We start from the raw sequence: 14,459 nt of genomic DNA, 5'->3' as shown, positions 1-14,459 counted from the left end.
TGCAGTGTAGACAGCGGGCAAGTTTTTGCTCAAGAACGGCTGTTCTTGTGCAAGAAGCTGCCAGTGTAGACATAGCCTAAGATTTCATGAGAAGCACAGCTCTTACCAGTTTTGCTTCTGAAATGATCTCGAGGATTTTCTGAAATTTACTGGAGTGTTGAAGCATACCATTGTACCTTTTGAAATCTGCTCCCATGTATTTGCATGCTTGTCTTTTCAGAGAACTAGATTAATAATTATACTGTATGCTTCTGTAGCACTTTCCATGTGATGCTGTCAAAACACTTTACTTATTGGTATGAACTAACTTATACTTGTAATGCAGTATCCCTATGAAGAAGTGAGGGAGTTATATCCATTTTACAGATTGAGAACTCAAGCACAGAGAGCCAGGAGTGAGCCTTAAAGATATATCTACACTATAGCTACGAGTGAGCTTTCAAGTCCAGATAGAAAGTCTTGTGCTAGTGGACTAATGTGCAAAAAATAGCCATCTGGATTTTGCTGTACTGATCATGATTCAGGCTAGTCACACAAGCGCAGGCCCGGGAGGTCAAGTGGGCTTACATTCAGGAGACTAATCTCAGCCTTCATTTGTGCAGCAGCATCTGTGTCACTATTTTTAAATGTTGGCTCAGGCCTCACTACTTTGTCTGTTCGTTGGAGCTGGGAGGCACACACTTGGTTGCATTGTAGCTATACAGCACCTCAGCAGCCCAATAATGTGGCATTTAATTTCAGAAAAGGCAACTACAAAACAAAAGGAAGTTAGTTAAGCATAAATGACAAGGTACAGTGACAAAAGTAAAATCTCTGAAAGCTGCTTGGAAACTTTTCAAAGATACCATAATAGAGGCCCAACTTAAATATATACCCCAATTAAAAAAATACAGTCGGAGAACCAAAAAAGTGCCACTATGGCTTGGCTTAACCAGGTACCAGAAGCAGTGGCAGATAAAAAGATATCTTTTAAAAAGTGGAAGTCAAGTCCTAGTGAGGAAAATAGAAAAGAACATACATTTTGTCAAATTAATTGTAAAAATATAAGAAGAAAAACCAAAAAGGAGTTAGCCTAAACAGCTAGCCAAAAACTCAAAAAGTAATAATAAAATGTTTTTTAAGAACATCAGAAGCAGGAAGTTGGCTAAACAACCAGAGGGGTTCTTGGATGATCAAGATGCTAAAGGAGCACTGAAAGATAATAGTCATTGCAGAGAAGCTAAATGAATTCTTTGCTTCAGTCTTCCCAGCTGAGGATATTAGGGAGATTCCGAAACTTGAGCCATTCTTTTTAGATGACAAATCTGAGGAATAGTCCCAGTTTGAGGTGTCATTAGAGGTGGTTTTGGAACAAACTGATAAACTTAACAGTAACAAGTCACTTGGACCAGATTACATTCACCCAAGAGTTTCTGAAAGAACTCAAATGGGAAATTGCAGAACTATTAACTGTGGTTTGTAACCTATCCTTTAAATTGGCTTCTGTATCTAATGATTGGAAGATAACATGATGCCAGTATTTAAAAAGGGCTCTAGAGATGATCCTAGCAATTACAGACCGGTAAGTCTAATGTCAGTACCGGGCAAATTAGTTGAAATTATAGTAAAGAATAAAATTGTCAGACACTTGGATGAATATAATTTGTTGGGGGGAAAGTCAACATGGTTTCTGTAAAGGAAAATCATGCTTTACTAATCTGCTAGAGTTCTTTGAGGGGGTCAACAAACATGTGGATAAGGGGTAATCAGTAGATATAGTATACTTAGATTTCCAGAACACCTTGGACAAGGTCCCTCACCAAAGGCTCTTAAGTAAAGTAAGTTGTCATGAGATAAGAGGGAAGGTCCTTTCGTGGATTGACAACTGGTTAAAAGACAGGAAACAAATGGTAGGAATAAATTATACGTTTTCTGAGTGGAGAGAAGTAACTTGTGGTATCCCCGAAAGGTCTGTCTAGGGGCCAATCCTATTAATCTTATTTATAAATGATCTAGAGAAAGGGGTAAACAGTGAGGTGGCAAAATTTGCAGATGATACCAAACTGCTCAAGATAGTTAAGACCAAAGCAGACCATGAAGAGCTTCAAAAAGATCTCACCAAACTAAGTGATTGGGCAACAAAATGGCAAATGAAATTTAATGTTGATAAATGTAAAGTAATGCATATTGGAAAAAATTATCCCAACTACACATACAATATTATGGGGACTAATTTGGCTACAACTACTCAAGAGAGAGATCTTGGAGTCATTGTGGATTGTTCTATGAAAACACCCACTCAGTATGCAGTGGCAGTCCAAAAAGCAAATAGAATGTTAGGAGTCATTAAAAGAGGGATAGACAATAAGACAGAAAATACCTTATTGCCTCTATATAAAAACATGATATGTTCACATCTTGAATACTGTGTACGGATGTGGTCGCCCCATCTCAAAAAAGATATAGTGGTATTGGAAAAGGTTCATAAAAGGGCAACAAAAATTAGTAGGGATTTGGAATGAGTCCTATATGAAGAGAGATTAAAAAGACTTGGACTTTTCATCTTAGAAAAGAGGAGACTAAGTGGGGATATGATAAGAGGTCTATAAAATCATGACTGGTATGGAAAAAGTGAATAAGGAAAAGTTATTTACTAAGTCCGACAATAAAAGAACTAGGGGTCACCAAATGAGGTTGCAGATTTAAAACAAACAAAAGGAAGTTTTTATTTAATCTGTGTACAGTTAGCATGTGGAACTCCTTGCCAGAACTTTAACAGGGTTCATAAAAGAGCTAGATAGATTCATGGAGGTTAGGTCCATCAGTGGCTATTAGCTAGATAGATTTATGGAGGTTAGGTCCATCAATGGTATCCTGGCCTCTGTTTCTCTGGAGGTGGGTGACAGAGGAGGGATCACATGAGGATTACTTGTTTTGATCCCTCTCTCTGGGGCATCTGGTATTAGCCATTGTCGGCAGACAGGATAGTGGGCTAGATGGACCTTTCGTCTGACCCAGTATGGCTGTTCTTATGACTAAGCAATATGTACAAATATATGCTTAGGTGCCTTGTGGAACTGGAAGGGACTTAAGCATATGCTTAAAGTTGAGGATGTTTTTAGAATCTGGATGATAGGAATCAGTGGCAGAGCTGGGAATGGAATGTAGAGTCTTGACTTCTGGTCCTCTCTTTAAGTACTATGATCAGACTACTTTATTTAGTCTTAGTGCTTGTCTATGTGGCGTTCTAGTGCATAGTAAGACAGAATGGCATGATTTTCTGCAAATGCTTTTAACGGAAAAGTTTTTCCATTAAAAGCATTTGCGGAAAAGAGCATCTAGATTGGCACTGCACTTTTGCGCAAAAGCACTTTTTGCGGGAAAGCATCCGTGCCAATCTAGATGTGGTTTTGTGCAAGAAAGTCCCGATCGCCATTTTTGCCATCAGGGCTTTTTTGCGCAAAACAGTCCTCCCTTGTCTACACCGGCCCTCTTGCGCAAATACATTTGCACAAAAGGGCTTATCCCTGAGCGGGAGCATCATAGTATTTGCGCAAGAACACTGACAATCTTACATTAGATCGTCAGTGTTCTTTCACAAATTCAAGCAGCCAGTGTGGACAGCTGGCAAGTTTTTCCGCAAAAGCAACTGCTTTTGCGGAAAAACTTGCCAGTCTAGACACAGCCAATGTGAATTTATAGCAAGCCAGCTAAACATTGGACTTTGTTACCACATATTGACTGTTCCATAGCATTCTGGATGTTATTCAAAGCATACTATGGAGTCCTTCGTTGTTCAGTAGAAGTTCCATGATGTGCTTTGAGGTACTTCCCTTTTAAGTGCATTGTGGAACTTTTAGTGCATAGCAGAAGCAGTGTCCACACAGTCAGTCAGTCTGTGTGGCAAGCTAGCACGCTGAAGATTCACACCATGGCTTGCTATGCACTAACTCTTTGTATAGACATTCCCTGTTTTACTTTTTGCAAAATCCAAATGTAATTCACAGAGATTACTCTCATGGTTTCAAGTTTTCATGATAATCCCACAGAAAGAATGTTAGAAAAATGTTTGTGCTTGTGTATTTTTTCCATCAAACGCATTAAAATCAATGGTTGTCTTGGGGGTGGAAGTTAAACCTGCACTCCAGTTCTGAGTCTCTCTGAACAGATTTGCTTAACACTTTCCAATCAGTCCTTCTGGGATCACAGCAGCATCCCATAAACTAGAAAGAAATCCAACAGCATATCCTTTGAGGCACAGCTAGAATTGGTGTGAGGGATTGCAAAAGAGGATAATCACAATGAGTAAAGTTTGAGAAATTCTTGTTTAAATTATGCATGAAGTAAAAAAGTTTTGATGTAATTATTCCTTTGAGGTACTTGGTTTCCAAATCTTTTCCCCTGTGAGAAACAAATTTGTTAATCCTTTTTGTCATAACGGAATAAGTTTCCTTCCATCATTGAGAAGGGCCATGCAAGTAGCTGAAGCCATTATTTCTATCTGTGACAACCACTCCGCACTTCCTAGAATAAAAAGTTGCAATTCTTTCACTTAATACATTGAATCTTTCAATGGGTTATAGTATCAAGAACAATTAGGTCAATCATGATATGGATCTCCAGGGAAAGGTTACATCTGCTACACAAGTGTTCCCCACAGAAATCTCAGAATTATTACTCATGCAAGAGCTCCTTTTGATTTATGTTGTGATTTTGCAGGGGAGACAGGCAGAGCTGGAGATGCAGTTAAAACATGGAAAAGAGGATCCTGAAGAGGTGCAGTACAAACAATTTACAGCCTGGCTCTGGTAAGGGAATGACTGCTCCTTATCACTTGTAACTGCAAGTGATGGGGCAAAAGGGCAAGGCTGGTTCAAAGGCTTTAATGTTGCAAGTTCAATCATCAGTATGAGTGCTAATGAGAAGAAACAGACTTGGTCTCTAATTTTAAAAAGGAGATGAGAGTGTAGGTAAGGATGTTTATATTCACAGGTAGCTAACCCAGTTTATGGAACCTACTAGTGACAGTAGTGTAAAGGAATTGAAAACTGTAGTTATTTTATATCATGTTATATGAAAACCTTTTTTGCTCTGTGCATAATTTAATAAAATGATGATTGTATTGAGTATGACTTTATATCTTGTCAAGGCTTATATTTCTAATAAGCTTCAGAGGGGTAGCTGAGTTAGTCTATAACAGGAAAAACTTCAACAACAACAAATAGTCTAGTAGCACCTTAAAGATTCATAAAACATGTAGCTGGTATCATGAACGTTCGTGGACACAACCCAGTTCTTAAGATGACTGACGGGGGTGTTAAGTCCAGGTCCAAGAATAAATAAGGGAAGGAGGGGGAGAAGGGAAAAAAAATGGAGGGGAGGAAGAAAAAAAAGAGACAGTGAATAGATAAGCTTCAGAGGGATAGCTGAGTTAGTCTGTAACAGGAAAGACTTAAAAAAACCCAAATAATCTAGTAGCACCTTAAAGACTAAATAGTTACAAGAGGCTGATAAGAACCATTAGTTTGCACTTGGAAAAGAAGATGGCCAACACCAGATTCTACACAGACATCAAGAACCATTAGCACCTTTTTTGTTAGGTTAGTTGATAATGTGCGAGCCATGTTAGGTTAGTTGATAATGTGCGAGCCATCGGACATCACAATTCATACCACTTGCATGAGAATTAAACTTGTGAATGAAATTAAGTTCCAGTCCTTCTCTGTGTGTTTGGCTTGTGAAATTGGTCTAATACGGACAGTCATGGACGGGGAAGGTTGGTGGATGTTCTGAGAGAGCATATGTGATGGGTTGGATTCAACTCTGATCCTTGGCTGGGAAGACCAGAACTTCTGGAACAGCAAGACTGGGTGCCCCAGAAGGCAGGTAGGTGGGCTCACTGACATGACCAACACAACAGGTGACTGCCCCAAGAGGACCCATGTGATCCAACCTGTCTCACCATGTTGATGGGCATAATGTATGTGCATCTATGTATTTTTAAAGATGAATACTCTCATCCAGCTCTGCAGCTGGAAGAGATTAGTGTAGTTCCATTGAAATAAATGGAATGACACTGCTTTTAGAGCAGATGAGGATTTAGTCATGTTTGTATTACAGAGATCTCTCCCTTTCTCTGGCTGTAATACCCACATTGAGAGAGAGAGAACATTTCAGAACTGTTCAACATCCCATTTGGGCATTAAAATTTTTCATTTATTTGAAATGATTTTTCATTTTGATGTTTTAATTTATATCAAAACATTAAACACTTTTAAAAGGTTAAAATCAACACTGAACATTTTGACTGACACACAATCCCCCTTTTTATTATCCATTCACAAACATATGAGATTTTGACTTTTCATTTGATTGTGTGACCAAAAAAAAAAAAGCGATAAATCTCAAATGCCCTTGCTGGATGAAAAAATTGTTTCTTTTCCTGTTCAACACTTCTGAGGAAGGCACAATCATTTCTCACTAGCAATAGATTTCTTGAGTATGACAAAGGGATTCTGGAAGTGGTGAGAAGAAAAATTGATGCATCACTGTGTATATCTACCCTATAAATGCTGCAATTGCACCATTCTTGTGCCGTAGTGTGGATAGCTGCTGGAGCGACAAAAGACCCTATTCTGTAACTGTAGGAAATCCATTTCTTTTCTGCTGCTGATCTAATGCTGTCAACATTGGGGCATAGGTCAGCTTTACTAAATCTCTGATAGGTATGAATTTTTCCTATCACTGAGTGACATAGGTAGAGAGGCTTAACTGTCTAGTGTAGACGAGCCCTAAAGGTCTGCCTGAAAAATTCCACTTAGAGACCAAGAGAAAATTACTTTTATGTGTGAATCAATTGAAACGTCCAGATAGTTTTGCACTGATATTAGATGGGAAAATAAACAGCTATCTACAGTATCTACACAACTTTATCAACACTTCTAACTGCACTTCTAACCATTCCACATATCTTTCTGTAGAATGCTGTATGAAACCTCAGTTCCAGAGGCCAAAAACTTCACAGTAAATGCTAGACCAAATGTGTTTAATCCATACAAAGAGGCTCTGAGCATGGTCATTTCATTGTTGTATATGTAGAGCAGGAAAGGCTCCAGTTTGCAATGTGCTGAGAGCACAGAGCTCTTACTGACTTTAAATGAAGTGACGAGTATTCAGTCCATCACAAAATCAGGCTCTAAATATACATGGGTTCTTTTTTTTTTAAAATATAAAAGATCTGGTCTTATTTCACTTAGAAAACCAAATGAACAATACAAAGTGATAATAAACTTCCAGACTCCTATGCTCTTGGGCATCTTCTAAGAAACTAAATAGAGAAGAGTAGAACAAACACTGGGGCTTAGGTTTCATCTAAGACCCTCTCCGCTCATAGGGTGCATGTGGCCCTTTGGGGTTCTATGTGTGGCCCACAAAACATTTTGCTTCCTGTTACCAACATGCAGGATTGCCAGATTCCTCTAGTTTCCATTCACATAAATTGTTTTCCTACTGATATTACTAAAGTGACACACATGTACAGCATATGTACGTGAAGTGCAAGTTGATTGCACACACTATTGACTTTAAGAGCCACGTGCTCCCTCTGTATCCAATCAAAATGTTGCTACAGTTCAATCAGTATACCCCACAAATTCTAAATATAAAAGCTCAGTTAGCAAACTACCCTATCCTGGGAGACCATCTTGATTACAACAATTCTGCAGCCCACTGAGATTGAGAACCACTTATGTGGATCACTCAGTTTTCTAGGTGGCCCATCACTGTCACGAAGTGCTGTTTGGTCGATCTTTTCTATAATGGTTGCTCATTGCTTTCCTAGAACTTCTGAGGTAGGGTGTGAATATAAGACATTCTTGCAAAATGGCTTTTTTAGGTCAGGAGAGCAAAGAAATCTGCCTTAGCCTCCTCTTCCCAGTGTTTATTATAATTTAACTTAAGCTGTGAAATTAAATGATGTTTGAAAAATTAATTTAACTTCGTATGGGTGCAGATGTAACTGCTCAGTCAGCATAGGAACTAGGAGCCCAATTGTAAGGTTAAAAGTCTCTCTGGGCCAATCCTCATTGGTTCAATCCTGTAAGGTGCTGAGTTCCAGCAGTTCCTATTCACTTAAAGGGACTTGAGGGTGCTGTGCACATTGCAGGATCAGGTGAAGCTGAGAGGAGGGACCAAAACTCAGAGGGCCTATTAGGTATTTACCAGTGTTGCCCATCCTTAAATCTAACCTTGACTTTTACTACAGCAGAGAGGGCAATACAGAATATTACTGTTTAATGCATTTTTTCACCATTATATTGGAAATTTCCATGAACAGTTGTGCCATTTAGTGTAAATGTTTCCTGTGTAGGTTTTTTTTTTTAGTGACTGGAAAAATAAGCCTTGTACTTAAAATGAAACATTGATTTTGTTCTTTAAAAAATGAGTGACCTATACATTCTGTTTCATAGCTATAATTTCAAGTATTTTATTATGTGTTGTAGAAATGTGATTGAAGGATAGATATTTTTCAGGTTAGATGACAGTCTGACTTAAAATTTACTACTTCACGCTATAAATTATGCGGTTTGAGATTTAGATATTTTAAAAAAACTTGATTTTTTAAAAAGATTTTTGGCAGCTCATCCTCTGGATATGAATACAAAACTAAATAAATGCAGTTGAGTAATATGTTCTGAATTGGTCACAGTAACTTAGAAAGTATTTCAAGTGAGACTATAGCTTTCATTTCAATACATTTAGACTATTGCACTACCAGATAACCACATGAATGTTCTGGACAACAGTAAATGTTGGATACATTGTTGTAGTTAGTTCTCCATTGTAGAATATTTCATTTTATTAGCTTGAGACACAGAACATTACCTGAAAATCTATCTGCAATTGGTAGGTCAAATTTATAGCTGCTGTATGGACTTTTAATTTTCACAATGTAATATAAAATCAGATAAGAGGCTTTTTATCGGACAGTCTTAATGGATTTAAGGATGTGAAAAATGTAATGTGGTAGTTGACAAATTTTATGAAATAAGTTTTATACACAAGTACTAGAAGACTTATTTGGTATTGTCTAGGTCCTTCAGGGCGGGGAGCTGGCGATGGAGGAGTGTGAGAATCAGGCAGGGCCCTGGGAATGTTGGGGTGCAGTACAGGAAAAAGTTAGGAGGCTGGAGGGCAAGGTTCCCTGTAAGCTGTGCAGCAGTGTGCCTGTGCAGCTTTTAATGAGCCCTGCCCAGAGGCTCAGCACTCCTGCGCAGGGAGCTCAGCTGACCTCCTGGGGGGAGGGGTCCTCTCACTGAGCAGGAGCAACTGCCTGTTAGAAACGGAGGAGCCCAGATAGCAGGTAGGAAAGGAAGATATGGAAAAGGGAAGGAGGGAAGAAGTGGCTGGGGGGAGTTGGAGGGAAGTTTGGGGAGTCTTATCTCCTGGCTGGGCAGCCTGGAGAGGAAAGAGGCACAGGTAGAGGCAAAACCCACCACTCTCCTCAAGCCTCCTGGCTGGGAAGGCAAGGGAAAAAGCAGACGGTTTGGGGAAATAGTGGGTGGCTGAGTGCTGGCATATAGGCGAGTTGGGGGTGGAGAGTTTGTGCTGCGTCCTGTCCTGACTCCTAGCTATGCTGCTAGTGTCTCCAAGTCTGAGAAACAGGATTTTATCTCAGCACCTGGCTGGGCTGGGGGAGCAGATTGTATAGGAGTAGGTGGGGGAAAGAAAGGGTGGATAGGTGCTAGCATCTGTGCAGTGAGGTGGAGGCAGGGGGGAGTTTTTTGGGGTGTCCTGACTTACCTGCTGCAGTCCAGATGGGAGAGGGAGACACTTTCTGTCAGTCTGGGTTGGAGGGGGGTGGGAAGCAGGCTGTATGGGGGTGCCAGGACATTTGCATGATTACATTTCAAACAAAGTTTACATTGGTGTTAATGGCTTAAGGCAGTGGTGTGCAACCTTTTTTCATTCACGACCCTCACGGGGGCTGCCAAATTTGGGTGAGGGGGAAAAAAAATAAAAGTAAGCGGCTCTTTTCATTGTCGGGCAGCTCTCCTGCCACTCCTCCACCCCCGCCGCATGTACGTTGGGCACCAAACTGGGAAACCAGGAAAAGCAGCTGGCTGGATCCAAGCTCTGCGACCCCCAAGGGGGTCGCAACCCACGGGTTGCGTACCACTGCAAGGAAGGAAAAGATTTTTTGCAGTGTTGTAGATATCTAAAATTCTGATCTTCATGATTTAAAAAAAAAATCTGTGTTACTAATTAGTACGTGGTATACAGTATTGTATTGAATTAAGACTAGACCTTTGCTAGGTAGTAGAGTTCTGACTCTTACGAGTTAGAAGTAGCAAGTACTAGATGTGATGCTGGTTGTTTTATAGGATGAAACCTTATTTGTAAACTATTTGAACATGTGTCTGTCTACAAATCCTGAAGTCACATGTTAATTTGCTCTGGGGCTTCTCTTTTGAGTTGGTGATAAATACGGGGTGAAAGTTTCAAACAAGGAGAACTTGCATCTGTTTTTACAGGTCTCAGTTTCACTTCTTCTTGTATAGCATGGATCGTAAACATTCCCCAGAGAAACTGTATAAACCTGCATGAATGTCTTTTACTCTCCCTTCTTGTTGACTCAAAGATTTCTTTAGCATCTTAAAGCCACGTGTGGATAATATGCATTTTGGTTTGTTTACTAGCCTGAGTTGTTAGAAAGGATGATGATGCATGTACTTCAAGAGTAGTGCTAATTTTCTTTTTATTTGATTTTATATTAAATAAACCTTGTAAGCATTGCTCCTTGTTAATTATCCCTTGTTTTAATATATTTTCTTCTATACCTACGGACTGTTTAAAATATATATTTATATTTAGGATTTTTATTTGTGCTGGTGGTGCACATCCACACACTACCTTAATATTGGCGTTGCACATAAAAAATTTCAACCCCCACAAAATAAAACTCAACCTGCCCAAGGATAGAAATGATTAGACAGAACACTGGGAGGGGGTAGAGTTGCCAGATACTTCACACACAAAAAAGCGGGGGGTAAACAAACTTGTTGAGCAACAAAAAAAAAAGTGCCTTTAAATTCCCCCACTCCCCTCGCCAGACGCGGCAGGGGAATAATGTCATTCCCCCCCGCATCCCCCCCCGCCGGCCTTCTGTCGGAGAAAAAGCAGAAAACATTTTACATGTCTGGTATTTTCTGTTGTTTTTTTCTGGACAGAAGATACAATTACCAGACTGTCCGGGTGAAAACCGGACACCTGGCAACCCTAGCAAGGATGTGTGTGCAAGTGTGACAATTGTGGGTGACGACAGCTTCAGGGAAAGGAGCCCCATTCACACAGGCCTTTTCTCTGCCCCCAGACTTCTCCCTCTGTCCCCCGGCTGCCATGGGCCTTTTCTCTGCCCTGGCCACCAGGAGCCTTTAACTCCCAGCTCTGGCCACCAGGGGCCTTTTTCTCCTCTCCCACCCCTTGCCGGTCTGCTAGCAAGCACAATAGTGGAGCCCCAGCTCTGCTGGCCATTCCCTTGATGGTACAACTGCCCCCAGTGAATACTCTGCAGGATAGCTCTTCACTGCTGGCTCGTTGTCCCAAGTGGCCATTCTCAGTGTTGTGTCCTTCCAAACAGTTTCTCCCCCCACCCCTTTCCATGTAATGGAGAATAATCCCTTTCCTGGTGCTTCTGATTGTCTTGGCACAACCAATTCCTGACCTTGCTTTAAGTTAGGATAAGAGAAAGTTTTTCATACAAAATTTGGTGGTTCTAGCTCTTACCATTTAGGAGTTCTTGAACAACTGGATTTGCACACAGGCACACAGATCTCTGATAGATTGATAGATAGATAGATAGATAGATAAGACACTAACATAGAATGGTCCCTTGGAGGATTGGAAGGAATGTGAGTCTTGGTTAAGTTCATGCTGCATTGTTGAATCTAATGTTAACTTCACTTCCTGTGTCTCTTACAGGGTCAGAGACATGCTGACTGATGTTATCAAGGGTGCTTCAAAGTAAGAATTGTTCCTTTATTAGAATCTAGAAAGTTATTTCTGCTGCATTTTTTTCATTGTGCATGAAACAAGCCATATTTCCTATACATGTTTGAATGATTTCAACTCATAGCCACAAGTATAAGGATGGGAGTTTCTCTCTGTGTACTCCCATTGTGCTGTTGGCTAGGTGCATTATCTGAAGCATTAGGCATAGGCCGTTGGAAAGGTGAAGTACTATACTATACATTTTGTTCACTCTATTGGTCCAGTCTTTTATGGCAAGTGACTTTCCTTAAACCATTGTTTTAATTATTTTATTCCTCTCAGCTGTGTTGAAGGTGGAGCATAACTTCTTCAAAGCTAACCCACTGGCTCTCGTTTTTGTGTCCAGACCCCTCTCCCAGCTGACAGTAGATGCAGACATGTTTTCATGCCCTCACTCGTGTGTTAGCGTATGGCACTGCATTGGCAGTGAACATGCTGGTTCCGCTCTCAAATGCCTTTGGAGATCTTTCGGGATAGTTGCTAGTGGCTTGAGTTCTTCCTTCTTTGCCCACTCTTGATCAACTTCACTCTGCTCTGTGCAGGGGAGTCTGTGCTTCTGGAAGGGGTAGAGGCCTCGTGGAAATGGGAGAGGAGTGTTGAGGACAGCTGCCTCTCGAGGCTGCCTGAACCGTGGCACCCCCAAGCATTGCCTTCCTGGTGCCTTCGGCTCCCCAGGAAACTCTAAACAGGCTGGAGCATGCTGTGTGACAATTTAAAAGGCTTGGAACTCCAGCTGCCACTTTGCCCTCCTCGATGGCAGGCCCCCTTTGCTCTGCCTGTTGCTGGGTCGGTCTGTGTGGTTGGTTAACATGGATAACAGCTTCTTATATTCAACCTGTGGTGCCACAAATCTGGGTAAAAATAACTCTTGATTGTCATGGATATTTGCAGCAGTGCTATTTTGTGGGTGGTTCCTGCTGGAGTTACAGAGAAGGTTAGATCTAAGTATATTGGGAAGTTCAGAGTTCTGGCAGTTTTAGGTACTCACATTTTCTGCAAAGATTTTGAAGGTTTTTGCATCTTTAACCATGAAGCTGTCCTGGATGAATGCTGCAATTAGAAATGTTCACATCCATATGCTTTCCTGCAAATCCACCTTCAGGTAGCTCACTTCTGTGTGGAGAAGGGGAAGATGGAAGAGGAAAGGAAGAAGAAGGAACTGATTAAAATTAAACTCTAAATTGTTAGCTATTTGTTAAATACCTATGAATAGTTAGAGAAGTAGAGGTTGAAATCCTTTGTGTGAGTACTATGAAGAGTAAGATACAAATCAGGAACATAATGAGCTCTTACAGTGTCATTTCCTGGTTCCAAGTAACAAGGCCTAATTTACTGAAAAAAAAATTAGTTCATGGGTCAAATTAGTTCATTGGTAACTTGTCACTATTGGTTCCTGGGATAAACTCTTTTCATGGCTAGCTGCAAGGGAATTCTTCATAGATAGACCATGTCTCTAGAACTTTTTCCCTGTTTTGTGCTTTTTCCCAGTCTAACTGCAATACATTCCAGGATAGAATGGTCTGGGTTTTGAAACATTTTTCGTTCTTCTCATAGAACCAGGGCTAAGAGAGAAAATCCTGAGGAAGGGTGGAGGATAGCTGCAGGTCCCCCTGGAAAGTACGAGGTTTGGGGCTAGCTTCCCCTAGCCAGCCCTTCAGAGCTGCCCAGACCACACTGCCATGGCTCCAGTAGCAATTTAAAGACCCCAGAGTTCCAACCTCCCCTACTGCCGTTGTCAATCCTGCATAGAACCTAGATGGTTTTGGGGTCTGAAGTTGTTGGTTTTTATGTTGACAAGCTGATAGTTTGCTTGATAGCAGATTATGTTTTATGAATTTAATGACAAGATGGGGTGACGTCAGTTGTAAAGTATCTAATTAGCTTGAATCTTTTAGAGTGTAACCAACCAATTAGTAATGGACATCAACATAAATGACTATATCAATAAATTCTGAAGTCATTTGAGGTAAGAATACTCTGAGAAATGAACTTACCACCTCATCAAAAGCTTCAGAGGGGTAACTGAGTTAGTCTGTAACTGGAAAAACTTAAAAACCAACAAATTGCCTAGTAGCACCTTAAAGACTAACAGAACATTTAAATAGTATCATGAGCTTTTGTGGTCATCTGAAGATGTGAGTTGTGCCCACGAAAGCTCATGATACCATCTACATGTTTTGTTAGTCTTTAAGGTGCTACTAGTCTATTTGTTGTGTTTTAAGTTTCACCTAATCAAAATTATTTTAGCTATCTCTGATACAAAGTGGTCTGGATTTAGTGACCGAGAGCTGAAAGGTCAATGGCATTCCATTAAGATGCTCTTCTGCTTTCTCAAAAAATCATTTTTAGATGTAAAATGAAATCTCTTAAGACAGGAAAATAGGTTTGAGCTTCCAGAGTGATAGATTAATAGCTATAGTAGTAGCTAAGCA

At 40.4% G+C, this 14,459-nt stretch overlaps 1 protein-coding gene across 1 annotated transcript in view; it reads left to right on the top strand.

Moving 5' to 3' along the window:
- Positions 1-14,459, top strand: part of FOCAD (focadhesin) — a 231,132-nt gene that overhangs the window by 152,260 nt on the left and 64,413 nt on the right. Inside the window, exons 24-25 of the mRNA XM_075931485.2 lie at positions 4,699-4,787; positions 11,959-12,000. Coding sequence (XP_075787600.2) covers positions 4,699-4,787; positions 11,959-12,000 — 131 coding nt within the window. The remainder of the gene's footprint in view (positions 1-4,698; positions 4,788-11,958; positions 12,001-14,459) is intronic.

The sequence above is a fragment of the Pelodiscus sinensis genome, chromosome 6 (genome assembly GCF_052426305.1).
Source record: "Pelodiscus sinensis isolate ZL-2025 chromosome 6, ASM5242630v1, whole genome shotgun sequence".
Lineage (NCBI taxonomy): Eukaryota > Metazoa > Chordata > Testudines > Trionychidae > Pelodiscus > Pelodiscus sinensis.
The sequence above is the reverse complement of the archived record's forward strand: the minus strand, read 5'-3'. Positions and strand labels throughout refer to the sequence as shown.